This window comes from Staurois parvus, unplaced genomic scaffold (genome assembly GCF_062004578.1).
Source record: "Staurois parvus isolate SC_StPar_1 unplaced genomic scaffold, SC_StPar_1.0 ptg000390l, whole genome shotgun sequence".
NCBI lineage: Eukaryota > Metazoa > Chordata > Amphibia > Anura > Ranidae > Staurois > Staurois parvus.
In genome coordinates, this window is record NW_028318186.1 from 5,590,064 (window position 1) to 5,616,989 (window position 26,926).

At 44.0% G+C, this 26,926-nt stretch overlaps 1 protein-coding gene across 1 annotated transcript in view; it reads left to right on the forward strand.

Annotated features, from left to right (window-relative positions):
- Positions 1–26,926, forward strand: part of LOC149455642 (cytochrome P450 2C5-like) — a 56,638-nt gene that overhangs the window by 21,439 nt on the left and 8,273 nt on the right. The window contains exons 4-6 of the mRNA XM_089686032.1: positions 15,414–15,563; positions 16,379–16,539; positions 20,500–20,676. Of these exons, the coding sequence (XP_089542158.1) occupies positions 15,414–15,563; positions 16,379–16,539; positions 20,500–20,676 (488 nt within the window). The remainder of the gene's footprint in view (positions 1–15,413; positions 15,564–16,378; positions 16,540–20,499; positions 20,677–26,926) is intronic.

Sequence of the window (26,926 nt, forward strand, 5' to 3'; positions counted from 1 at the left end):
CAGACAACATGCAGAGGAGTGGCAGAGGAGGCAATGTTTTAGGAGCGAGCAGACGTGGCAGCAGAGGAAGGGGTCGAGGCAGCACTATTCGCAGCCAGAGGCCAGTGCTCCCGGTGTCATCCAGCGGTCGTGTCTCCACCGACAACCCTGCCGTCGTCGATTGGTTGGCTCGGTCGTCTTCCTCTTCCCAGGTCACCTCTGACACCTACAGCCAACGGTCGGTGGGTACGTCAGACACAACCGTTAGTTGGCATGGCCCGGGACCTAGCCCACTGAAATCACGTGTCCTCTACCTGCCCCTGTCCTTTGGTGTTCCCTCACCAAGCGAAGTATCGCATGCTGTGGGCTCAGCCCCACTGTACAGTGAGGAAGAGCTAACAGAGGGCGGTCAGGAACGGGGGGAGACATCCGCCTTTTCAGCAGCTAGGCGAAGAAGTAGTGGCGAGGAGAGTGGCCCGGTAGCCAGTCTAGAGACAGGTCTGTCTCCTGACCCAGACGCAGCCGAGGGGGCTAGTAGTGAGGCGGAGACCCTACTTGATGATGAGGAGGTTGATCGCACTTGGCAGCCTTGTCGTCATCAGGCAATTTCTTCCGCATCATCAGGAGAAGAGGGTGGCAGCTTGGCAGTGAGTGAAACAGTCGGTGGGTTGCCCAGGAGACAGCAGCAGGGTCGCAGCAGTGTCAGTGGAAGCAGTGTCAGTGGAGCCAAACGGCCACGGAGTAGAGCACCAGCTCCACTGCAGCCTACCACCACGGCCAGTAGTGGTGCCGGTGTGCACGGAGGAAGCAGCAGTCAGCCAGTGAGGAGTATCGGGGGCAAAGTTTCCTACTCGGCGGTGTGGCAATTTTTCGTCAAGCCGCCCGAGGAAGTAAACGTAGCCATATGTCGACTATGTGGCCAGAAAGTCAAGCGTGGCCAGGGGGCCCATGTTGGGACTATTTGGGCCATGTTGGGACAATGGGAGACTTCCCATTGCTGCTGTCTCCATCGCCACACTCTGCCATGTGCCACTTTCAGGTCTCCTCACACACTGCTGGTGTGTTCAGTTTTTTGACATAGGGTGCTGGCAGATTACGGGCCTCCCATAGCTGCTGCCAGGCCCCTAATCTGCCATAGGCCCCTATATACCGCCTCCTCATGCTGCTGCCAGGTCCAGAGTCTGTCATGGGTCCCTGTACGGCCTCCCATTGCTGCTGTCTCCATCGCCACACTCTGCCATGTGCCACTTTCAGGTCTCCTCACACACTGCTGGTGTGTTCAGTTTTTTGACATAGGGTGCTGGCAGATTACGGGCCTCCCATAGCTGCTGCCAGGCCCCTAATCTGCCATAGGCCCCTATATACCGCCTCCTCATGCTGCTGCCAGGTCCAGAGTCTGTCATGGGTCCCTGTACGGCCTCCCATTGCTGCTGTCTCCATCGCCACACTCTGCCATGTGCCACTTTCAGGTCTCCTCACACTGCTGGTGTGTAGAATTTTTTGACATAGGGTGTTGGCAGATTACGGGCCTCCCATTGCTGCTGCCAGGCCCCTAATCTGCCATGGGCCCCTATATACCACCTCCTCATGCTGCTGCCAGGTCCAGAGTCTGTCATGGGTCCCTGTACGGCCTCCCATTGCTGCTGTCTCCATCGCCACACTCTGCCATGTGCCACTTTCAGGTCTCCTCACACACTGCTGGTGTGTTCAGTTTTTTGACATAGGGTGCTGGCAGATTACGGGCCTCCCATAGCTGCTGCCAGGCCCCTAATCTGCCATAGGCCCCTATATACCGCCTCCTCATGCTGCTGCCAGGTCCAGAGTCTGTCATGGGTCCCTGTACGGCCTCCCATTGCTGCTGTCTCCATCGCCACACTCTGCCATGTGCCACTTTCAGGTCTCCTCACACTGCTGGTGTGTAGAATTTTTTGACATAGGGTGTTGGCAGATTACGGGCCTCCCATTGCTGCTGCCAGGCCCCTAATCTGCCATGGGCCCCTATATACCGCCTCCTCATGCTGCTGCCAGGTCCAGAGTCTGTCATGGGTCCCTGTACGGCCTCCCATTGCTGCTGTCTCCATCGCCACACTCTGCCATGTGCCACTTTCAGGTCTCCTCACACACTGCTGGTGTGTAGAATTTTTTGACATAGGGTGTTGGCAGATTACGGGCCTCCCATTGCTGCTGCCAGGCCCCTAATCTGCCATGGGCCCCTATATACCGCCTCCTCATGCTGCTGCCAGGTCCAGAGTCTGTCATGGGTCCCTGTACGGCCTCCCATTGCTGCTGTCTCCATCGCCACACTCTGCCATGTGCCACTTTCAGGTCTCCTCACACACTGCTGGTGTGTAGAATTTTTTGACATAGGGTGCTGGCAGATTACGGGCCTCCCATTGCTGCTGCCAGGCCCCTAATCTGCCATGGGCCCCTATATACCGCCTCCTCATGCTGCTGCCAGGTCCAGAGTCTGTCATGGGTCCCTGTACGGCCTCCCATTGCTGCTGTCTCCATCGCCACACTCTGCCATGTGCCACTTTCAGGTCTCCTCACACTGCTGGTGTGTAGAATTTTTTGACATAGGGTGTTGGCAGATTACGGGCCTCCCATTGCTGCTGCCAGGCCCCTAATCTGCCATGGGCCCCTATATACCGCCTCCTCATGCTGCTGCCAGGTCCAGAGTCTGTCATGGGTCCCTGTACGGCCTCCCATTGCTGCTGTCTCCATCGCCACACTCTGCCATGTGCCACTTTCAGGTCTCCTCACACACTGCTGGTGTGTAGAATTTTTTGACATAGGGTGCTGGCAGATCACGGGCCTCCCATTGCTGCTGCCAGGCCCCTAATCTGCCATGGGCCCCTATATACCGCCTCCTCATGCTGCTGCCAGGTCCAGAGTCTGTCATGGGTCCCTGTACGGCCTCCCATTGCTGCTGTCTCCATCGCCACACTCTGCCATGTGCCACTTTCAGGTCTCCTCACACACTGCTGGTGTGTAGAATTTTTTGACATAGGGTGCTGGCAGATTACGGGCCTCCCATTGCTGCTGCCAGGCCCCTAATCTGCCATAGGCCCCTATATACCGCCTCCTCATGCTGCTGCCAGGTCCAGAGTCTGTCATGGGTCCCTGTACGGCCTCCCATTGCTGCTGTCTCCATCGCCACACTCTGCCATGTGCCACTTTCAGGTCTCCTCACACACTGCTGGTGTGTTCAGTTTTTTGACATAGGGTGCTGGCAGATTACGGGCCTCCCATAGCTGCTGCCAGGCCCCTAATCTGCCATAGGCCCCTATATACCGCCTCCTCATGCTGCTGCCAGGTCCAGAGTCTGTCATGGGTCCCTGTACGGCCTCCCATTGCTGCTGTCTCCATCGCCACACTCTGCCATGTGCCACTTTCAGGTCTCCTCACACACTGCTGGTGTGTTCAGTTTTTTGACATAGGGTGCTGGCAGATTACGGGCCTCCCATAGCTCCTGCCAGGCCCCTAATCTGCCATAGGCCCCTATATACCGCCTCCTCATGCTGCTGCCAGGTCCAGAGTCTGTCATGGGTCCCTGTACGGCCTCCCATTGCTGCTGTCTCCATCGCCACACTCTGCCATGTGCCACTTTCAGGTCTCCTCACACACTGCTGGTGTGTTCAGTTTTTTGACATAGGGTGCTGGCAGATTACGGGCCTCCCATAGCTGCTGCCAGGCCCCTAATCTGCCATAGGCCCCTATATACCGCCTCCTCATGCTGCTGCCAGGTCCAGAGTCTGTCATGGGTCCCTGTACGGCCTCCCATTGCTGCTGTCTCTATCGCCACACTCTGCCATGTGCCACTTTCAGGTCTCCTCACACACTGCTGGTGTGTAGAATTTTTTGACATAGGGTGCTGGCAGATTATGGGCCTCCCATAGCTGCTGCCAGGCCCCTAATCTGCCATAGGCCCCTATATACCGCCTCCTCATGCTGCTGCCAGGTCCAGAGTCTGTCATGGGTCCCTGTACGGCCTCCCATTGCTGCTGTCTCCATCGCCACACTCTGCCATGTGCCACTTTCAGGTCTCCTCACACACTGCTGGTGTGTAGAATTTTTTGACATAGGGTGCTGGCAGATTACGGGCCTCCCATTGCTGCTGCCAGGCCCCTAATCTGCCATGGGCCCCTATATACCGCCTCCTCATGCTGCTGCCAGGTCCAGAGTCTGTCATGGGTCCCTGTACGGCCTCCCATTGCTGCTGTCTCCATCGCCACACTCTGCCATGTGCCACTTTCAGGTCTCCTCACACACTGCTGGTGTGTTCAGTTTTTTGACATAGGGTGCTGGCAGATTACGGGCCTCCCATAGCTGCTGCCAGGCCCCTAATCTGCCATAGGCCCCTATATACCGCCTCCTCATGCTGCTGCCAGGTCCAGAGTCTGTCATGGGTCCCTGTACGGCCTCCCATTGCTGCTGTCTCCATCGCCACACTCTGCCATGTGCCACTTTCAGGTCTCCTCACACACTGCTGGTGTGTAGAATTTTTTGACATAGGGTGCTGGCAGATTATGGGCCTCCCATAGCTGCTGCCAGGCCCCTAATCTGCCATAGGCCCCTATATACCGCCTCCTCATGCTGCTGCCAGGTCCAGAGTCTGTCATGGGTCCCTGTACGGCCTCCCATTGCTGCTGTCTCCATCGCCACACTCTGCCATGTGCCACTTTCAGGTCTCCTCACACACTGCTGGTGTGTAGAATTTTTTGACATAGGGTGCTGGCAGATTACGGGCCTCCCATTGCTGCTGCCAGGCCCCTAATCTGCCATGGGCCCCTATATACCGCCTCCTCATGCTGCTGCCAGGTCCAGAGTCTGTCATGGGTCCCTGTACGGCCTCCCATTGCTGCTGTCTCCATCGCCACACTCTGCCATGTGCCACTTTCAGGTCTCCTCACACACTGCTGGTGTGTTCAGTTTTTTGACATAGGGTGCTGGCAGATTACGGGCCTCCCATAGCTGCTGCCAGGCCCCTAATCTGCCATAGGCCCCTATATACCGCCTCCTCATGCTGCTGCCAGGTCCAGAGTCTGTCATGGGTCCCTGTACGGCCTCCCATTGCTGCTGTCTCCATCGCCACACTCTGCCATGTGCCACTTTCAGGTCTCCTCACACACTGCTGGTGTGTAGAATTTTTTGACATAGGGTGCTGGCAGATTACGGGCCTCCCATAGCTCCTGCCAGGCCCCTAATCTGCCATAGGCCCCTATATACCGCCTCCTCATGCTGCTGCCAGGTCCAGAGTCTGTCATGGGTCCCTGTACGGCCTCCCATTGCTGCTGTCTCCATCGCCACACTCTGCCATGTGCCACTTTCAGGTCTCCTCACACACTGCTGGTGTGTTCAGTTTTTTGACATAGGGTGCTGGCAGATTACGGGCCTCCCATAGCTGCTGCCAGGCCCCTAATCTGCCATAGGCCCCTATATACCGCCTCCTCATGCTGCTGCCAGGTCCAGAGTCTGTCATGGGTCCCTGTACGGCCTCCCATTGCTGCTGTCTCCATCGCCACACTCTGCCATGTGCCACTTTCAGGTCTCCTCACACTGCTGGTGTGTAGAATTTTTTGACATAGGGTGCTGGCAGATTACGGGCCTCCCATTGCTGCTGCCAGGCCCCTAATCTGCCATGGGCCCCTATACCGCCTCCTCATGCTGCTGCCAAGTCCAGAGTGTGTCATGGGTCCCTGTACGGCCTCCCATTGCTGCTGTCTCCATAGCCACACTCTGCCATGTGCCACTTTCAGGTCTCCTCACACTGCTGGTGTGTTGAATTTTTTGACATAGGGTGCTGGCAGATTACGGGCCTCCCATTGCTGCTGCCAGGCACGTAATCTGCCATGGGCCCCCGTACCGACTCCTCATGCTGTGACGTTGCAACAAGGTGGAATTCAACCCTACATATGTTAGACCGCCTTTACGAACAGCGAAAGGCCATCACCGATTTCCTGATGTTAAAAGCGGATAAAGGTACTCCCTATGTAACTTAGATGTCAGCCATTGGCAGCTCATGCGTGACACCTGCGCTTGCTCAGGCCCTTTGAGGAGGCCACGCTATTCGTGAGTCGGCAGGACTATGGGATGAACGACGTCATTCCTCTGTTGCACGTCCTGGAACAAATGCTGTTAACAATGGCTGGTCAGGGTGCGGTAGACGTGGCGCACAGATCTCAACGCCACATGACCCCTGTGGGGGCAGGACAGGAAGAAGAGGAGGAGGTAGAGGAGGACATTGGTGCTCAGGAATTATTGAGTGAAATGGGTGGTTTTTCCACTCAGCGGACAGGAGTGGAGGAGCAGGAGCATCTGGTAGAGGAGGAGGAGGAGACAGAGGACCCAGACGCACCGTGGCAGTATGCTGTGGAGATGGAGGCAGGGAGTCCCTTGCATTCCTTGGCACAAATGGCCCATAGCATGCTCGCTTGCTTGCGTAGCGACAGCCGAATAATAACCATCAGACAGAGGGATGACTTTTGGCTGTCCACCTTGTTGGACCCTCGCTACCGTTCAAAAATGGTGGCCTTTTTCACACCTGCTGAGAGGGAGGCCAAAATAACGTACTATAAAAACCACCTATGTAGTCAGCTGGTCTCTGCCTGTCTGCGCCAACGTCCATCCTCAGACACTGTGGGCCCTGTGCGCTCGCGTTCCGCTGCCATGGCAGCAGGGGAGGGGTGGGGTGGTAGGAGCAGTGGCAGCTCCACCAGCAGCGGCTGCCTCAGTCTGCAGTCGATGATGAGTAGCTTTCTTCACCAGCGCAGTGAGGAAACTACTAACCAGCCGCAGCAGCAGCAGCAGCAGCATCAGGTGGACCTGGAGCAGGACCTCAAACAACAGGCTTAGGCCTACTTGGACAGCACCCTGCCAACCGAGGTAGACAATCCCCTTGACTACTGGGCAACGAAACTTGACCTTTGGCCCCAACTAGCTGAATTTGCCCTTGAAAGGCTGTCATGCCCGGCCAGTAGCGTGGCATCGGAGCGCGTGTTTAGTGCGGCAGGAGGTATTGCAACTCCGCGGAGGACACGACTGTCCACCCAAAGTGTGGAGAGACTGACGTTTGTGAAAATGAATCAGGCGTGGATTAGTCTGGATTTCAAACCACCAGTTCCTGACACAACTGACTAAATCCGCCATGAATCATGCCCCAAACATGTGCCACTTTCAGGTCTCCTCACACTGCTGGTGTGTTCCATTTTTTGTCATAGGGTGCTGGCAGATTACGGGCCTCCCATAGCTGCTGCCAGGCCCCTAATCTGCCATGGGCCGCTATACCGCCTCCTCATGCTGCTGCCAAGTCCAGAGTCTCTCATGGGTCCCTGTACGGCCTCCCATTGCTGCTGTCTCCATCGCCACACTCTGCCATGTGCCACTTTCAGGTATCCTCACACTGCTGGTGTATTCCATTTTTTGTCATAGGGTGCTGGCAGATTACGGGCCTCCCATAGCTGCTGCCAGGCCCCTAATCTGCCATGGGCCCCTATACCGCCTCCTCATGCTGCTGCCAGGTCCAGAGTCTCTCATGGGTCCCTGTACGGCCTCCCATTGCTGCTGTCTCCATCGCCACACTCTGCCATGTGCCACTTTCAGGTCTCCTCACACTGCTGGTGGGTTCCATTTTTTGTCATAGGGTGCTGGCAGATTACGGGCCTCCCATAGCTGCTGCCAGGCCCCTATTCTGCCATGGGCCCCTGTTGTCGCTTGTTGGCATATTCCGCTCGTTCAGATGCTCCTTCTCCTGCTACTCCTCTTCACGGATTCCGTCAGCAGTCTTTCTTGGAATCCGTTTCCAAGAGACAACAGTTTGCGAGCACGCACCAGACGGTGCAGAAACTGAACGTCCTCCTGTCCAAGTTGCTGCTGCCAGGCTCGTAATCTGTCATGCGCCCCTGTACCGCCTCCTCATGCTGCTGCCAGGTCCAGAGTGTGTCATGGGCCCCCGTACCGACTCCAAATGCTGCTGCCAGGCCCGTAATCTGTCATGGACCCCTGTACCGCCTCCCCATGCTGCTGCCAGGTCCAGATTGTGTCATGGGTCCCTGTACGGCCTCCCATTGCTGCTGCCAGGCCTGTAATCTGCCATGGGCCCCCGTACCGACTCCTCATGCTGCTGCCAGGCCCGTAATCTGCCATGGGCCCCTGTACCGCCTCCTCATGCTGCTGCCAGGTCCAGAGTGTGTCATGGGTCCCTGTACGGCCTCCCATTGCTGCTGTCTCTATCGCCACACTCTGCCATGTGCCACTTTCAGGTCTCCTCACACTGCTGGTGGTTTCCATTTTTGTCATAGGGTGCTGTATGGCCTCCCATTGCTGCTGCCTCCACCGCCACACTGTGGCTCCACACTCTGGTTTTGGCCCCGTGACTGCCCAAATGAGTGAAGTGTGCGGTGATTCTAAGATCGACGGCACTCATCTGCATGTCATACTGCCTGACAGTATTATTTCTCTTCCCCAGCAGACTCCAAGGGCATTTAAATTAAAGGTACAGTGTTCAGCACTAATATTAAGTCTCTCTGAAGCCTAGAAACACCCTTTTTTAAGTTAAATTCACAGCGAATATATTCGACTCGAATCGAAATTTTTCTACGAATTCGCCGAATCAGTCGAATCGAATTTTTGAATACTTCGCTCATCTCTAGTTATTACATATATATTTTTTCTTCCACCATTTTTCTCTTTGGGGATTAGATCAAAACATTGCAAATTTTTCTGTCTTGTTACACTGTAGCAGTAGAAAAAGGTTTTTTTTTTTTTTTTTTTTTAATAAAGCTTAACAAGCTGAAGTTAGAAACTGATTGGATACAATGCACAGCTGCACCAGATTTTGCATTCTCCAGTTTTAATAAGCCAAACCCCTTAGTGCTCTTAACTGAGACAAGTACACATTATAGAGGAATATGCTTTGTTTATATTCCATGACATGTTTACAACCACTTTAAGGAGAAATCCACAAATTACTCCCCGCTGTGAACAGATAATGTTTACCACATTAGAATAGGGCTATTATGTTTTACGAGTCCCTGATGTAACATTTGATGATTTATTTTATGCACTTTGCAAAATTGTTTTATGATAGCAAGTTTTTTGCACTTTGTAACATCAACTTTTGCTAGATGTTTATGTATAAAAGGTCTGTATTTGGTTCACTTGGTTTGATTTACTTAAGGCAAATAGGTTCTTCACTTTGCAAGGGAAGTTATACCATTCAAGAGAATTTTCCCTAGAGCTTAGTGAGCGTGGTGAAATTTCATTTTGCAAAACATACTCAATCACATACAAGAAAATAAAAACAGCATTTTTCACATAATTTGCTAAACTCTGGGGAAAATTCCTTTGGGAAATGCAACTTCTCTTGAAAACTGAACAGTTCATTTGCATTTAGTAAGTCAACTCCACTGTGTATATTTTTCGGCACTATTTGCATTTTCAATACAGTAGCTATCATTATTATAATACAGGATTTATATAGGGCCAACAGTTTGCGCAGCGCTTTACGATATAAAGGGAGACAATACAATTGGAATACATTTCAGTAGAGAAGGAATAGGAGGGCTAATATCATGTGACAACAGCTTAGGTTAGGTTGGGTAGCACAGTCATTTTTACAATCTGCCTACAGGTCAGATTCCAGATTGGGACCTGAAACTTTGACCTTTACTATTGAAGAACAGATGTTACCAGATGTCAGGGAATGTTATTTGTACTGTGGGAATCTTGGGCAAATCTTAAGCGTTTAAGTCTTTTAGCGTCTAAATGTGCAAAGTCCTAAAAACCGTGAATATGATAATTTTCTTCTTTAATAGTCTTCCTCCAAAGCGTAAGAATTCTTCTTATTTCAATAAACCTCAAAATAAAAAATTATATTCGCACATAATGCATTATTCCCAACATGTGATATGTTTCACAAAACACACTTCCAAACTCATGACAAATCGTGCAAAAATTCCATCTTGTGACCACTTCTAAATAACTGTCTTCCTTACTCTTACCCTATTTAAACTTGGAAAAAGCTTTAATCAGTTCCACTTTTAACCTCCCTAGCGGTCTGATTATGTCCATATTTCTGTGCTGAAAGTGGTAAATTTTTTTGCATGGAAATTTGTTTTTTTTTTATTGTAATTTTTAGGAATAAGGCTGGCCATACATTATACAATTATCTGCAGATTTTCTGCCCAATTTCCTTTAGATTTACCTTCAACTATGTAGTGCAAGGGCCTGCCTAATTGGATACAACTGAAAGTGTTGTTTAGGTTTGTCCTCCTATTATATGGTTTTTGGTAAATCTAAACCAAAAATCTGCAGATAATTGTATAATGTATGGCCAGCCTAACTCACTGAAATCTGTCCGAACAAGAGTCTAGTAAACATCCCGGGTATGATAAAATTTGAAACACGAAATCATAAATTATAATATAATAAATAATCATAAAAAATAATAATATAATAATCATAACATTAAATTGAATAATATAAGCAAACCAAAAACACTGAAATTTGAAATATAGCGCCAAGTACTACAGGGTACGCAGATGACGTCAGACAGCAAAGCGGAAGTGCACGTGCCGCCATTTTGGAAAAGGGATTTCTGCACATTGCTTACAGAATACACTGTATAGTGAGATTTAACCCTGTAGTTTCCCAGGAGGACACTTTTAAATGTGAGTTTACTAGATTATTTAAATTTAGGCTGTTTTTATTGGCAATACTATAATATATTGAGCATTCTTTTCACATGGATGTGAAGCGATCTGGAGATATTTTAAAGTGCTGGCTAACGGTGGTGAAGATCTGTGTACCAGTATACCCTCCCGGGTTAAAGGGAAAATCGCAGTTTGACCTGTCATTACGTGTGAGCGCAATAGAGTGTCAGAGGTGGATGAGCACTAAGGGGTGACACAGGAGCACCATATACATTTATGCAATAGTGTGTTTACACTGGTCCACTTGAAGTACAGCGGATTTAAAGGGACGGTTCACCATTTTTTGAGACAATATTTATAAGACACTCGCTGCTGTTGTATTTGGATCACAATCTATCGGAGATATACCACACAAGTTCACGTGAAGATATTTAGATTTAAAGTGACAGTCCACTATTAAGGACATTTTATTTGGTATTTGTGTGCACAATTCAATTTTAGCCCTGGTTATGTGCAGTTCTATGGGGACACCTATGTGTATGCATTGGTAAGATATTTGGTGAAGCACATATTGATTGTCACTGGCACAGTTTCTGTTTTCACTATTTATATATGCACGTTTAATATTTTAGCACTATATTTATGTTTATTGCTGCACTGCATTTTTTATTGATTAATGATTGATGATTGATTATTGATTGACAATATAGAACATTGCAATGTGATTACAAAGAGATGTAATGTAACTATATCTCTAACAGGCTATAACATACGGATTCTACACATATAATCATAACCTAATGTGTATACACTCGGCACACTACCATCTAGTGGTAAAATAGTGGATCTGCTCCAATGAATGGAAAGATATTATTATTTTTCTGTGTTAATGGCTGAATATATCTTGCGAATAAATAAAATCAATACTATTCTAAAATTAAATACCTGTATTATGCCTTTTCTAAGACTGAATGGAAAAATTATGTGAATAAAATATGTGCATAAAATATATATGGCTGACTCTGTAAATATATGACTTGCTATGTCAATAATATATATATATATATATATATATATATATATATATATATATATATATACATAAAATATATGACTAAAACTATATTTTTATACCTCATATAGTCAATAGCTCATAAAGGAAATTTAAATACTTTAGGGCAGTATATAAACACATACCCCACCAGCTGAATTATTGCTGGTGTGAGTACACAGAGGCCATTTCACCTATGATATTAGCCTCATAATAAAGGTGGATATCAGTGTATTATGCAATTAATAATTTGTGGCATAAAATCCCCTATCAACCAAGCCACCCTAGAGTTCTCCCCTCAAATCCAATGAGTGGCCCCTAAGAGAATATAAAGACTTTAAAACTTTCTCTTCCCACAATAATAATGAGCTCTAGGGGGAGCAAATAAATGTAGTGACTAAATAATGACTGAATGAATGAACAGGAGCCAGGCGCTGTGTAGTTTTGTGATAGAAATAATACACCTTGTATGGAGGTGTGTCTTTAATAAGTCATATGGTAAAACAATAATAAATAACCAGCCTGTGGCTTTAGGAAGCCAGGTTCCAAGATGGACGGCCCGTCCGCTCAGAGGGAAGCAGTGGAGTAGAATGCCTGTCAGTGCAGGGACCACGTTTACCCGACGTCCCAGCGTCCTGGATGACGTCACCACGATGTGGAGAGACAGAGGGGGGGAACTCTTGCTGGAGCCGCAGCTTTAGAAGGAAGAGGCCGGTTGCTGGGACAACATGTTTCGCGCGCATGCGCTTTGTCAAGTCTGTGAAAAGTCCAGCAATCGGCCATTTTATAGGAGACCTGCACGGCAGAAGGGGCCGGCTTAACAACCAAGGGGATAATCAAAGGGATAATCAAGAGCAGACGGCTCGTCTCACAACAGGATCAGATTGCAATTGAAATATGAAAACACATTATAAGGACAGGAACAAAGTGTGATTAAAACCTAAATATGACCATATTAAAAACCTTTTGGGCTTAATTGTGTCAAAATGGCATGTGCAAGATTATCAAGGGGAAAAAAAAACTAAATAATGACTATATTATCCCATATAAAAAACTTTCTCCTTTCACAATAACAATGAGCCCTAAGGGGAGCAAATACATATATTGACTATATTATCCTTTATAAAATATCAATATAAAATCACATGGAATAAACTATGTGCGGCCACTAAAATAAATTCCTTCAATCAGAGTCGGAAATATAGCCCTGTGCAGACAATTGTACCATGGATTATCATAAATTAACTATACAATCTTCTAATGATGAACTACATAAAATAAAACAGATATTCGGCCCCCTACCCAAAATGATGTAGTAAAAATAGAATGGAAAGGGGATAGTAACACTCTAACTCCTATACTTACCTGAAATAAAACGGTTAAAATCTAACTCTACACTCAGGTCCTTGGGTTTCATCGTGTCTAGTTCAAAAATCCAAAAAGTTTAATTCTGAGAGACCTCTCTGGTTTTATTGCTACCTCTCCAGTGTTCCTCTACCCTATCAGTCCCACAAAATGTGAAAACTGATGGATCACATTTGTGGAAATCTCTGAAGTGCCTGGACAGACTGTGGTCCTTCTTTCCTTTCATAATATTTGAGACACGTTCTCTTAACCTTTTGAACAATGATCTGGTTGTCCACCCCACATATTGAATTTACATGGACATTCCAACAGATAGGTAACAGAGAGTAGTGCATGTTATAAATTGATTAATCTGATATTTCCTTATGGTCACCTGTGACTTAAAACTTTCAATTTTTCTAAGTCCTATCTTTGTTGTTTTGCAAATATTGCATTTCTTACATGGAAAAAAACCTCTAAGGTTGAACATGTTATTTTTATTTCTCTTCAGAGGAGAGATGATACTTTTAACCAATTTGTTACGTAAGTTCTTAGCCTTTCTGTAAATGGTTTATTAGGCAACATGGGGCCCAAAATTCTATCTTCTTTCACTATAGTCCAATATTTGTTAATAATCATTTCCATAGCTCTATACTGGCAATTAAAATTGGAGATAAAAGCAAACTCAAATTTCCCTTCCTTGATTTGTCTAACCCTATTAGCCTTTGCCTTCTTACCATCTCCTATATACTCCCTACTGATATCAAATCTTAATAGTTCTAACCTCACTGGATCATAGCCCTTTTTAATAATTCTTTGTCTAATCACCTCAGATTGTTCAATGTAATCTATAAGCCTTGAGCAATTTCGTTTAATACAACCAAAATTGTCCTTTCGGCACTCCTTGGATCCACTGTGGGTGATGACAACTGGAGATAGGAAAGTATCCATTCCGATCAGTAGTCTTAACGTATATTTTGGTATATAATTTGCCCTCTTCTTGAAAAATGTACAAATGTAGAAAATTAACTGATTTCATATCTATAGTTTGTGAGAAACCCAATCCATATTGATTATTTTCCACATGTTTCAAAAACATTTGTAACAATTCCATGTCATCCTCCCAGAAAACCAGCATATCGTTGATATACCTTTTCCATGCTTTTAACTAATTTCCATTCTTTGCCGAAAATCTCAGTGTGCTCCCATTTAGCCATAAAAATGATTGCTAAACTGGGGGCCGATCTAAACTTTTGTGGCTCTTCGGCAAGTAGTAGAATATTGGGACCTTACAACTAAAAGGGGATCAAATATTTTGCTTCTTTCTCATTATTCATTTTTAAATCTTTTGCCTCCACAATTATTTTACTAAATTGTTTTTTGAACTTTTTAGTGGGATTATTTCCAATTTTTACATATGTGTCTCCGTCACTCAGAATATGGTTCATCTCCATGCACTATGTGCAAATGTAATTTTTTCTTTTGAGGTTTATTGAAATTAGAAGAATTCTTACACTTTGGAGGAAGACTATTAAAGAAGAAAATAATCATTTTCACGGTTTTTAGGACATTTGCACATTTCGATGCTAAAAGACTTGGACTGTATAGTTTGGACTTCGGGGTTATTTAGACACTATTGGTACACCAATATATTCACTGATAAATATTAGGTGTTTACTTTACTTTGGCTTGATACTGTACATTGGATAAATGTTCACCAAGGAACTTTTTGGGCAATATTATTGATAACTATAACCCGTGGTGTTTTTTTCATCTGTATTTATAGCTTTACAGGTTTTGGTTTGTTTTATATTAGCTCAGAACTCTATTTAACGTTAAAGTGTTAAAAAACCCACATCAATCAAATCAGTCTATATATGCAGTAAAGCATGCTTGTTATACTCACTGTGGATCCTAAGGAGTTAATCTTCTGCATTGTGTAAAAACGCTGTTTGATCCTTTCTTCTCTTATCCTCCCCTTCTTCTATTGTCCCCAATCCACCTGCTGATACAGAAACTCTAGGAGTCAGTCTGCATATGCTCTGTTTGGTGTGTATTGCTAGAGAGTCTTTTTTTTCCTTTGGGAGGGTGCATGTGATCAGCACAGGGTCAATCAGTGCTGTCCAGATAGAGGGTCAGGGGTTATGCAGCCTTATAGGACAGTCAGAGTAGAAGGAAAACTGCTCCTACACTATTAACCAGTGCTCAGCTGGATACTGATAGAAGTCACAAGACTGCTATATACAGCTGATGAGAAAAAGTCTTTAGCAGTTTGTATTTACTAAAATAATTGCATTTCCATGTCTTGTGTACTGTGGGAGACCAGATATAGTGAATGCAGGGTCCTTGGTTTAGTAACACTTTAAATAGACAACTTATTTTATCAGGCATCGTATTTTCCAATGGCGAAAGCTGGAAGGCAATGAGAAGATTCACTCTATCAACTCTACGAGATTATGGAATGGGGAAGAAAGGAATAGAAGACAAGATTAATGAAGAAGCTGAATGCTTAGTGCAAACCTTTAGATCCTATGGAGGTAAGATGGTATTCTTTTTTTCAATAGTTTTTATTTGATTTTCAATAAATGAAAACAAGAAAATGGTTTGAATTGCAGGTGAAGAGTCAATATATATATACAAATGAACATTTAACATGTTCTGAACATGATTGAGCAGGGGGCGTGTGCATATAGCAGGCTGTGATTGGGAGGGAGTGTGTTCCAGAGGCAGGTGTGATTGGACAGGGGTGTGGTGGCTAAGCAGACTACTGAATACAGGCATGCTGTGTAACTGCACCGTGTCCTGTACCTCTGAAAGGCCAGACAAAAGATGTAAACTGACCACACAAGTACAAAATAGCTCATGTGCTTTGTGTTCTGATCCTGCCAGAAAGATGACTGGCAGGATCAACCAGGTACTTCAGATGAAAGAAGTACATGAAAATGATAGAGGCTATGAGTTATAAAATACACATATGTGAACTTACACAGAGAACAAAAGATATTTGGGGGGGACATACATTTTAATATATGGCAAAGAATTCCCAAAGCATAATATGCTAGCCTAAAAGACAGAATAGCAGTAACCACTTCCATTCAGGCACACGGTCTCTCTGAAACCATAAATTTCACCTTGAGTTATCATATTCTATAAACAATAAGTAGGAATTGCTGCAAACTAAAAAAAGTAATTTTCTAATGGTTACAAATGGTACCTCATTTTGTGTGGCAGTTATGAGTTATATCAATTTTTAACAAAACTTCAGTGAGCAAGTGAGCAACTTCGAGCTCAATGTCTTTTTTTTTTTTTATTAAAAACATTGTTTATTTTGAATTTCACCTTTCATTTTAAGGGAAGCCCTTTGACAATCGGATCATCCTGAATGCTGCCGTGGCCAATATAATAGTTTCCTTGCTGCTAAATCACAGGTTTGAATATGAGGATCCAACCCTGTTAAGCCTTATGAACCATGTTACAGAAAATATAAGACTCTTGGGGACACCTATGGCCAGGGTAAGCTGTTTTGTTATTCATATATTTGTGTCTAGGTGAGGTCACCATTTGCTGTACACTTTAGTTTTAAATATCTTGGATTAGAATGTTACTGTTATGAACATAAGGAGATGTTCTCATAACTCTACGCCTCAAAGACACCATTATGAATTAGTTTTGGGTCAAACCCATGGTTGATGTGAACCTGAAGCCAAGTAGTTTTTCAATTAAAAAAATATAGCAAACTACTCTGCCTAAGCAACAAATTACCAATCATATCTCATTGCTGTACCCCCCTCCGCTGTTTTATTTTTATTTTTTTATTTTTTTGGGTGGGGGGGCTTTTTATTTCAGGTTTTCATTTTTTTTCCTCTATCAGTTAGGCTTAAACAAAAAAAAGAGGGTGGGGATCTAGTGTTCAATAAGTGTTTCATGACTGTGTATGTACTTACTGGAGCATTATGGGGCCCCTTTTCCAGAAAATATTGATTTGAAAAGCTGGCTGGTATTGCTCTGTTAACAAAGGTACTGATTGTTTTCATAGACAGTACTCATTCTGGCTGCAATATTTTGAGGCATCTTTACAATGAAATAAGTACAGTATAATGCTGATTATTTTTAATCAGAAGCTGACTGGTCTAATGCAAATAATGTAATACATCACACATATTGGGGACTTTCAGCATATTAATTTATCCTAAAGTTGATTTCTTATTGCTATAATGACTGGTTGGGTCCTGTTTTAAATAGGGTCTAGTACAAGTGATTTAATTAAGCACACTTAGATTCTGCAATATTTTGGAGGCTTTTTTGTTTGAATAAATGACACTTTGGATTTCTAGATTTTAAAATGGCCGGTGAGAGTTTTGTTCAAAATAGGGTGACTTAATAATACGCACATAATAGGGGGCTTTAATAATACGCACATAAGTACTGCACTATTTTGTGGACTTTTTTTCTGTGAATAGATGACACTCTTTATTTCTTGATTTTAAAATGGCAGGTGGAGTCTTGTTCAAAATGGAGCCAGTACATTTCTTTTTTAAATCAGAAATAAAGTCTGAGGTACAACCAATAAACAAAATACTCACAACCTTTGTGCACATCAGTAATGGTGTTACGAGGTAATCATAAAATACAGAAGATATAGCAGGTCTAGGCAGCAGCGGTCCTCTCTAAAAATCCACTCTGATAGGATAATCAATACTGCAAAGAGCAGAGGGAGAATACATTAATGGCAAAAATATATTCACTCTTAAAGTAGATTTCATCAGTACCCTTATTGGGTAAACCATAGCTTCAGTCCAAAATTCTATCTAGCACTAAATCAGCAGGTGCAAGGCCTGGGACAGCCAGCCAGTCCTCCCAGAGTTTGTTTATTTTTCCCAGGCACCCCCTATGTTGTGAGATCCATTCTTTATAAGTGAGAGCCCTATTGGATTTCCACTGTTGAAGGATAAGCCGACGTGCTTGAAACAAAGCTCTACTGATAGCTGCCTTCTGAAATCAGTTAGTGGGAGGGTATTCAGTATACCCAAAATGCAACGGATAGGTTCAGCAGGGATATCTATTTGAAAAACTACATTAATGGTAGTAACAATGTTTGACAGTAACAGTGGAGCTTGGGGCAATGCTATATAAGGTGAACAAGGTCACCTTGCTCAGCAGCACACTTGGCACATAGAGAAGACTGCAGAGTACCCATATGATTGAGTTTAAGAGGTGTATGGTGGACACAAAGAACAATATATAACTGCAAGAGCCTTTGGTTGGTGTTAAGGGAACAGAGCAATGCACCATGCTGTTTGCGCTTAAGGCCGCAAAACTGATTGGTCTTTATTTCCCACACCTATTTTTCACTATGTTCAGTGCAAAACAGAAAGGGGTTCATCTCCAGATGTTATGAAATGCTACTCCTATCCTATCTGGAAGGACACCTTGTAAAGCTAAAAAACAGTGGGAGCAAGGTGTTGATCCATTGGATGAGGAGTTGTGGGATAATGCCATCCTCCCCCAGAGCCTTGCCATTTGAGAAAGAAAGAAATGGCAGTTACTATGTCAGCACCTGTGGTAGTGAGCTCTATTGATCCTCAACTTGGGGTTCCCAAGGGCGCGGAGTCTAAGCCCTAGCCTGCTTGTTCACCAGAGCCCCTGATGGTGGGGATGGACTTGCAGCAGGCTAGGACCAGGTCGCGGCCCCCAGGTACACCCGGCTGAGGTGGAGGAGACCACTCATGGGAGCAGAGTATAATGGGAGCAGACAAAGGGAATCCAATAGGCAAGCAAGGTCGGGAACGAAGCCGGGGTCGGTACACAAGAATACAATATAGGATTCGCAGCAGGAACATATGGGAACTCCAGCAACTAAGAAGTTGCTCAGGCAAAGTGGTCTAGTCTGAGCACATCTTATATAGACAGGCAGACAAGGAGGTGGGCCAGGAAGTGATGGAAGGGAAGGAAATAAAACCCAGAGGACAGCAGACAACACCCATAGATGAGCACAAACACATGAGAAGGAATCAGGAACAGGGCTGCAGCAAGAAGATAAGAACACAAACGAAACTGCAGGCTAACTTGTGACGTACTATCTCCTCCTTCTTGCTAGGGGAGTCCAGAGAGCACTTGTTTTGGGTGATAAACCTGGTCTAGAAAATCCTGGAGCTTGGGCAGAGAGGTCTGTGCCTTAGGCTGGTATAAATCAGCATAGAAACACACCAGTTCGGTCATGATCATCTCTGGGCATTTGTGCAATGTGCCATCAGAGGTACATAATGCAGAAATAGGAGTTACCACTTGTTGTGCATTAACAGTTTTGGCCAAAAGGCTTCCTGTCTGCTTGCCTTCCTCATAATATGCTTGATTCCTAAAAAATCTAATCTTAAAAAAAAAAAAACACATAGTTGTTTGATCACCTTTTGGGCTTCCAGCCATGTTTCCTGGAGTGTTGGAGAAGGATCTAAAATGTAAAAGGCACTCCACTTCCCTAACCTGTTGGGTAACCTGCAGCTCATGCTCCCTGGTTGCATTTTGCACCACTTAAATTTCTAAGATAAAAAGGTTCCTAAGGTAACATTTAAAGGCATCCCAAGAAAGAAAAGTGTTCTGAAAACTACATGCCAGAGAAAGTAATCAGCAATGTGGAATTCAATAGCGGCTGGGTCTGGAAATAAATGGAGCCAAAATGGATTGAGTTTCCAAGACACTTTAGGTTGGGTAGTATTAGGTCTGGTGGTGAGCCAAGCAACAAGGAGAGAATGGAATACCGTTCTAGCAGCATACTGTAGTTTGAAGATATGAACTTCACAGCTGGGGAGCCGGTACAATTGATTTAATAATGCACACTAGATATGCAATATTTTGGGGGCTGTCATTTCCTCAAATTAATTATACTCCAATGAAGATTTCTAGATTTTAAAATGACTGATAGCAGTCCTATTTAAAATGAAGCCTATTATAGGTAGGCCTATACTGTATAAAAATAAATGAGGCCTATTATAAAAGGTATGTAGGTAGGTATTGTACCCATACATACAATTCAAATCGAACTTTACTACTGCTTTAAACACTGTTTATTATTTAATAATGAACCTTCAGACTGTACACAGACTATTGAGATTAATGATAAACCACCATCCACAGGGCACAGGGTATTTTATGGGTAATTACCATGGCTTTTAACAATTGTAGTGCACAATAAGTAAATATATGGACATGACAAAGCAGTTCCTATAGTGTAGTGATTATTTTTGTTTTTTTTAATACTTTTAACAATCCATGTCAGAACTATTATTGTTTGGGTTAAGCCTGTCAAACCCCTTGTCTATTTCAAAGTGCCTCAGTTATCGCAGTTTCCAGGGAGTTCCATGAGAAGTTATCACAGTTTCCAAAGAGTTTTTTCCTTGCTTTATGTTCACTACCCTTTTATTTTAAGTGGCATTTATAAAATATTCATGCCCTTTAAGGTGACCTCTTTTTTTTCAGCTGTACAACATGTTTCCTACATTGATAGATCCTCTACCAGGAGCCCACAAAACAATTGCTGCAAACAGTAAAAAAATGCACAATTTCATGAGAGAAACATTTACCAAGCAGAGGAATGACCTGGATGTGAATAATCAGAGAAATCTTATTGATGCTTACCTGGCAAAACAGAAAGAGGTGAGGATGAGATTTTTTTTATATGAAAAGTCCGCATGGTGAACAAGATCTGAAATTTTTATTGAAAGAAACACATAACAACAGTCAAACTGATTTGACACATTGGGGTTGGCTTACTAAAACTGAAGAGTATAAAATTTGGTGCAGCTCTGCATGTTAGCCAGTCAGCTTCTAGCTTCAGCTTGTTCAATTATGTTTTGGCAATAAAAACTGGAAGCTGATTGGTTTCTATGCAGAGCTGCACCAGATGTTGCACTCTAAAGCTTTAGTAAATCAACCCCATTGTGCACTACAATATGTACAAAGTTCATATGTTTGTAAGCACCTCTGTAACCCTCATAAATATAAATGCAGCGCTTGAGATAAACAATAATATATAGTACTAATGTGGACACTGAAAAGCGCTAAAAGTGATTAAAATGCAAATGGTGAACCGTCATAAACGAACGCATGTGCCTGTTATAAGCAACAATAATAAAGTGACTGAAGTGCAATATAAATAAACAGGGTAAAAAAGTCCAAAATTCAAGGGGATTCATGCTCCATGCTGGTGATCTCTGATGTAGACCAATAATGTGAATGCACTCACCAGAAGCGCAAAAGATATGCGCATATATATATATATATATATATATATATACATATAATATCCCAGTATGGTCATCAGGGTGTAGGTGAGGATGGTGGAATAATCTGGCACTCCGTAAGCACACAAGGTAACTCCAATCTCACTCACAGGACACTCTCAGCTTTCAGGGACACCTCCAGGTAAGCATCAGACCACCGGATCAATTTCCACATAGAAATAGGAATTTCTCCACCTTGGGGGCTTTCACTTGTGATTAGATCATATACGTCTTTTTGCAGAGTGATCTAAAAAAAGGTCCATATTGTTAAAGCTGTTAAAATGATTAAAAGTTCTTCAAACCCTTTCAAGGGTGAACAGACAAGTGTGGGGAAATAGATATGGCATTCAATTGTCTTAGATGTGTATAAATTGAAAAAAATGGCAGTGAAAAGAGGAACTCTAAACAGCAGAGGCTGCTCAGATGGCAGTCCATCCCTGGATGATGCTCATTAGTAATGGGCCTAACACCCCCCTGTTCGGTTCGTGGGAGAGCATTTGAACCTAATGAAAGTTTGACCACAAACTTTGAACTGGAACAATTCACTAAGGGGTATCTAAACAGCATTCGAGTATGCAGTAAGATACTGCACAGCTACAAAAATACCACATGAGTTGTATTATTAAGTTATGTGGCATTTTAATAGTGAAAACATTCTTTAATGTTTCAGCTGTCTCAGGGTTCCCCTCTGACAGCTGAATGTAAAACAAAATGTGTGGGGTCCCCTCTCCCATCCATACCAAGCCCTTCAGGTCTGGTGAGGATTTTAAGTGGAACCCCCATGCCAAACTTAAAACAATGACGTGGGGGCCCCCCAAAGTCTATACCAGTCTTATCCAAGCATGTAGCCTAGCAGGTCAGGAAAGGGGGGGGATGAACGAGTCCCCCCTTCCTGAACCATACCAGGCCACATGCCTTCAACATAGTGGGGGCTCCATACCCTGTTGATGGGGACAAGGGCCTTTTACCAACAACCATGGCTGGTGGTTGTGGGAGTCTGTGAGCGGTGGTTTATCAGAATCTGGAAGCCCCCTTCAACAAGGGGGCCCAAGATCCTGGCCCCCCCTATGTGAATTAATATGGGGTACATGGTACCGCTACTCATTCAGAAAAATAAAAGTGTAGTATAAAAAATGATGGAAGACAGTCTTTGACAAGTCCTTTATTAAAAACAAAAGAAAAAGTCCCCCAAAGTAGATCCATGTCAATCACAATGCCCCCCTGCCAACACCAACCCGGATTAAAAAAAAAAAAAAAAAAAAAAGGTTCTGCTCTTGACACTGGCTCCCACCTTCTGACAGCTGCACTGACCTGACGGTTCTTAATTACTGTGATCATGTGATCATGTGCTGTGATTGGCTAAAGCATTGCACCTGACTTGTGGTCAGGTGCATTTCTTTGGTTAATCACAATACGCTGTCAAGGAGCAGTGCACTGTGGGGCGCGGAGGGCGAATAGCCCACCGAACACCCTTTCCATTCATGTGTTTGCCGAACACACAAATGGCAGATGTTTGAGTCGAACTTACTCCACCCACTAACTCACTCACTGCCCAGGAGATCGCTAATCACTTAAAAAATAAGATTGATACAATTTTTGATGAGATCTCCACTGTACAGATATCTCCTTCACCCAACACTCCTTGTTCACCTGCACAATCTATACTTCCCTTGTTTAACCCAACCTCCTATAGAGGAGGCTGGTAAACTGTTTTCTAAAGCCCACCTAACCACCTGTCCCCTGGACCTTGTTCCCTCACAAATACTACGGTCACCCTCTGGCTCAATCCTTCATTCTTTAACTCATATCTCAATCTCTCCCTTTCTACTGGCATCTTTCCCAACTCTCTAAAACATGCACTAGTCACCCCCATACTTAAAAAAGCCTCACTGGACCCCACCAATCTTGGCAACCTAAGACCCATCTCCTTACTCCCTTTTGCCTCCAAACTCCTTGAACGTCTAGTCTACAACCGGCTGAGCTGCCACCTTATTGAAAATAACCTTCTCGATCCCAATTATTCTGGATTTCGCCCACAACACTCCACAGAAACGGTTCTCCTAAAACTCACAAATGACTTACTAACCGCTATAAACAATGGTCACTATTCCTTACTCTTGCTCTTGGACCTCTCCGCTGCCTTTGACACAGTTGACCACCCGCTCCTCCTGAAAAAACTATTTACTTGGTCTCTGTGACTATGCTCTCCGTTGGTTTGAATCTTTCCTATCTCACCGTACCTTCAGTGTCACTTACAACACTACTTCCTCCTCTTCTACTCCTCTTACTGTCGGGGTCCCCCAAGGTTCTGTCCTTGGACCTCTCCTATTTTTGATCTACTCTTCTTCCTTGGGTCAGCTGATAGCTTCCCATGGTTTCAAATAAAATTTCTATGCTGATGACACACAAATCTATCTCTCTACTCCTCAGCTCACCCCATCAGTTTTCACACGTATCACCGATTTACTAACAGACATATCAGACTGGATGTCACACTACTTCCTAAAACTCAATCTATCCAAAACTGAGCTCATAATATTTCCTCCCCCATATGCCTCTTCCCCTGATTTCTCAGTCAGGATCAATAGCACCACTATCAACCCATCCCTGCATACCAAGGTGCTAGGTGTAACCCTGGATTCTGAACTATCCTTTCAGTCCCACATCCAATCCCTGTCCAAATCATGCCACCTCAACCTCCACAACATCTCCAGAATATGCCACTTTTTAACCAATGATACCACAAAGCTCCTAATTCACTCCCTGGTAATCTCTTGCCTCGACTACTGCAACTCCCTCCTCATTGGCTTACCTTTACATAGGCTATCCCCCCTCCAGTCCATCATAAATATTGCTGCCAGGCTGATCCACCTTACCAATCCGGTCAGTGTCTGCTACACCTCTCTGCCAATCCCTCCACTGGCCTTCACTCACTCAATGAATAAAATTCAAAATACTAACAACAACTTACAAAGCCATCCACAACTCTGCCCCAGCTACATCACCAACCTGGTCTCAAAATATCAACCACACCACTCTCGTCAATCCTCCCAAGACCTTTTGCTCTCTAGTTCCCGTGTCACCTCCTCCCATGCTCGCCCCCAGGACTTCTCCCAAGCTTCTCCCATTCTATAGAACTCCCTACCCTAATCTGTCTGGCTGTCTCCTAATCTATCCACCTTTAGATGATACATAAAAACCTCTCTCTTTAAAAGAAGCTTATCCTGCTTCTACCTAGTAAACCGTTATTTATTTCCTCCATCAGCTCATACCCCCACAGCTATTACCTTTTGTATCATTCAACCCTTCTTCCTAGATTGTAAGCTCTAACAAGCAGGGCCCTCTGTTTCCTCTTGTACCAAATTGTATTGTAACTGTAATGTCTACCTTCATTTTGTAAAGCGCTGCGCAAACTGTTGGCGTTATATAAATCCTGTATAATAATAATAATAATAATAATAATAATAAATGTTCGAGTTGAACATCAAGCCCAACTCTAATGCTCATATTGGGGAAAGTTCCTCCTATTCCACACCAATCTGGATTGATACTCCCAAGAAAGTTGAATGACTACAGCACCAACCCCTCCATAGGCAAACACACGTATGTTACACTAAGGTGAACGTAAATGGTTGAAGACAGATCTTTTTATAAGAAAGATTGTTTGGTGGCTGCATCTTGAATGCATTGCCAGCTGCATTGTAAAGTTGTCAGTGGTTTTAGTCATCCAGCTTGTTTGTAGATTTATATGGGAATAATGTATGGGCTGGATGTACTGTATTTATGGTATACCCAACATCAAAGGATAACTAAACGTGGAATTACAGTCAAACTGATCAAATCCACTCTCAAACATTTCCATACTATATGGATACACCATTATTCAGAGTCAGCAGATTTACAGCTCCACCTCCATTCTGCTCATTCGATCAAGAAATAGGTTTAAAGTGATCATTTAGGATCATGTTATTCTTTTATAACTAACTTATGATGTAATTTTTTAATAGTAGTTTATTCTGCTAAAAGGAGAAGCATGGCCAAAACAATTTGGCCATACTTGTCTCCTGGGTCACAAGAATTCGATTACTTCCGCTGATCAAATGATGGGAAAGACCCGCTACTGGCTCTAGAAGAATCCCAATCATGTTGTTGGAATCTACCCAGCTGCCTGATTGACAGTTGGCTCTGGCTCTCAGCATATGGCTGAGAGCTGAAGCCAGCTTTATCTGCCCCTCCCCAACCCAGTGCTACAGTGAATGCTGGAGGAGCAGAGCTGAAAGCAGTGAGTGATTGTCATTACTCTCTGCTCTGAGCAGACGGAGAACTGAGTGATCAGCGGTCATGTGATTGCTCAGTTATCAGGCTTAGAGCTGACATGGGACAGCTGCAGCATCACACTAATCATAGAGGTGAGTATAGATGTTTATATATTATTTTATATATCCCAACCTTCTCATTTAAATCATATTGATTTTATGATTTTAATTTATTTTTATCCATTTGCTTTTGATTTTATTTATGAATTGTTTTTTTTTCAAATGTTCATTTTATGAGTCTAAATGATCCATAATCATCCTATTTATGGGTTATATATATCTATTCAAACTATTTATCTACTTATTATTTAAGAAAAAGTTTTTTATATGAATTAATGGACACTAGAAATATTCACTAAATGTATTAGGCTCCATGCCCACTGGTGTAAAAATTGTTGCTTCTACAGGAATTTTGTGTTTTGCCTGTAGAAGCAGCTCAGTGTTATCCTATGTGTCCATGCACATTAGGATAATTAGAGGCATATTTTAAGATCAACGTTTAGAGGCAGAAAGAAAATCCTTCTGGTTTGCATTTTTGATTGGAGATTTTAGTGGTAAAAAAAACAAAAACGATAAACTCTCCTAAACTAGTCTAAAGTCACCTAAACTGTGTACAAAAAACGCTCTATATCAGCATTTCTTCTGCCAAGGGAACTGGCATTTTTTTTTAAGCCCAATGGGCATGAAGCCTTACTATGAACGTTATTATACATTTTTGTGAAACTATGAATTTTTATTTCTTCTTTGTATTTATTTTATTTCCCTGATGTAGGGGGTAGTGTTTTGAGCCCAGAAATGCACTGGATATTTTGTGATCATATAACCATTAATCAATAAATTATTATCGCTACTTACTTTAAACATTTGGTGTGGTGCTCCGGTTGTTTTTTACATTGACATTTTTATTGCTGTGTGTGTCCCTTAAAGGGAAATTACTTTCTCTAAGTGCTCTGGTGTACAATGTTACCAAGGGGAAAATCCAAAATTTTGCATTGTTGGTCAAAATGAGAATAGAGGAGAAATCTTACAATGGAAGTTTTTTTACAACAAGGAAGGGAATAGGTGGGAAGTCTCTCCCAAGGAACACTGATTGCAAAAAAAGAAAAAAAAAAACAGGTGTTTTATCCATTCTGTACTCTATGTAAATGAAATATTTGGATCTAGATATACTTTTGCCCCACTGGAAAGAAGTACTCCCTTTGCTGTAAAACTACAATACCACCACCTCCAGCTCCCACTACTTGAATCATAGGATAACCGTACTGTTATAACAAAAAATCCCTTGCTCACTGTGATTGCAATAAGCTT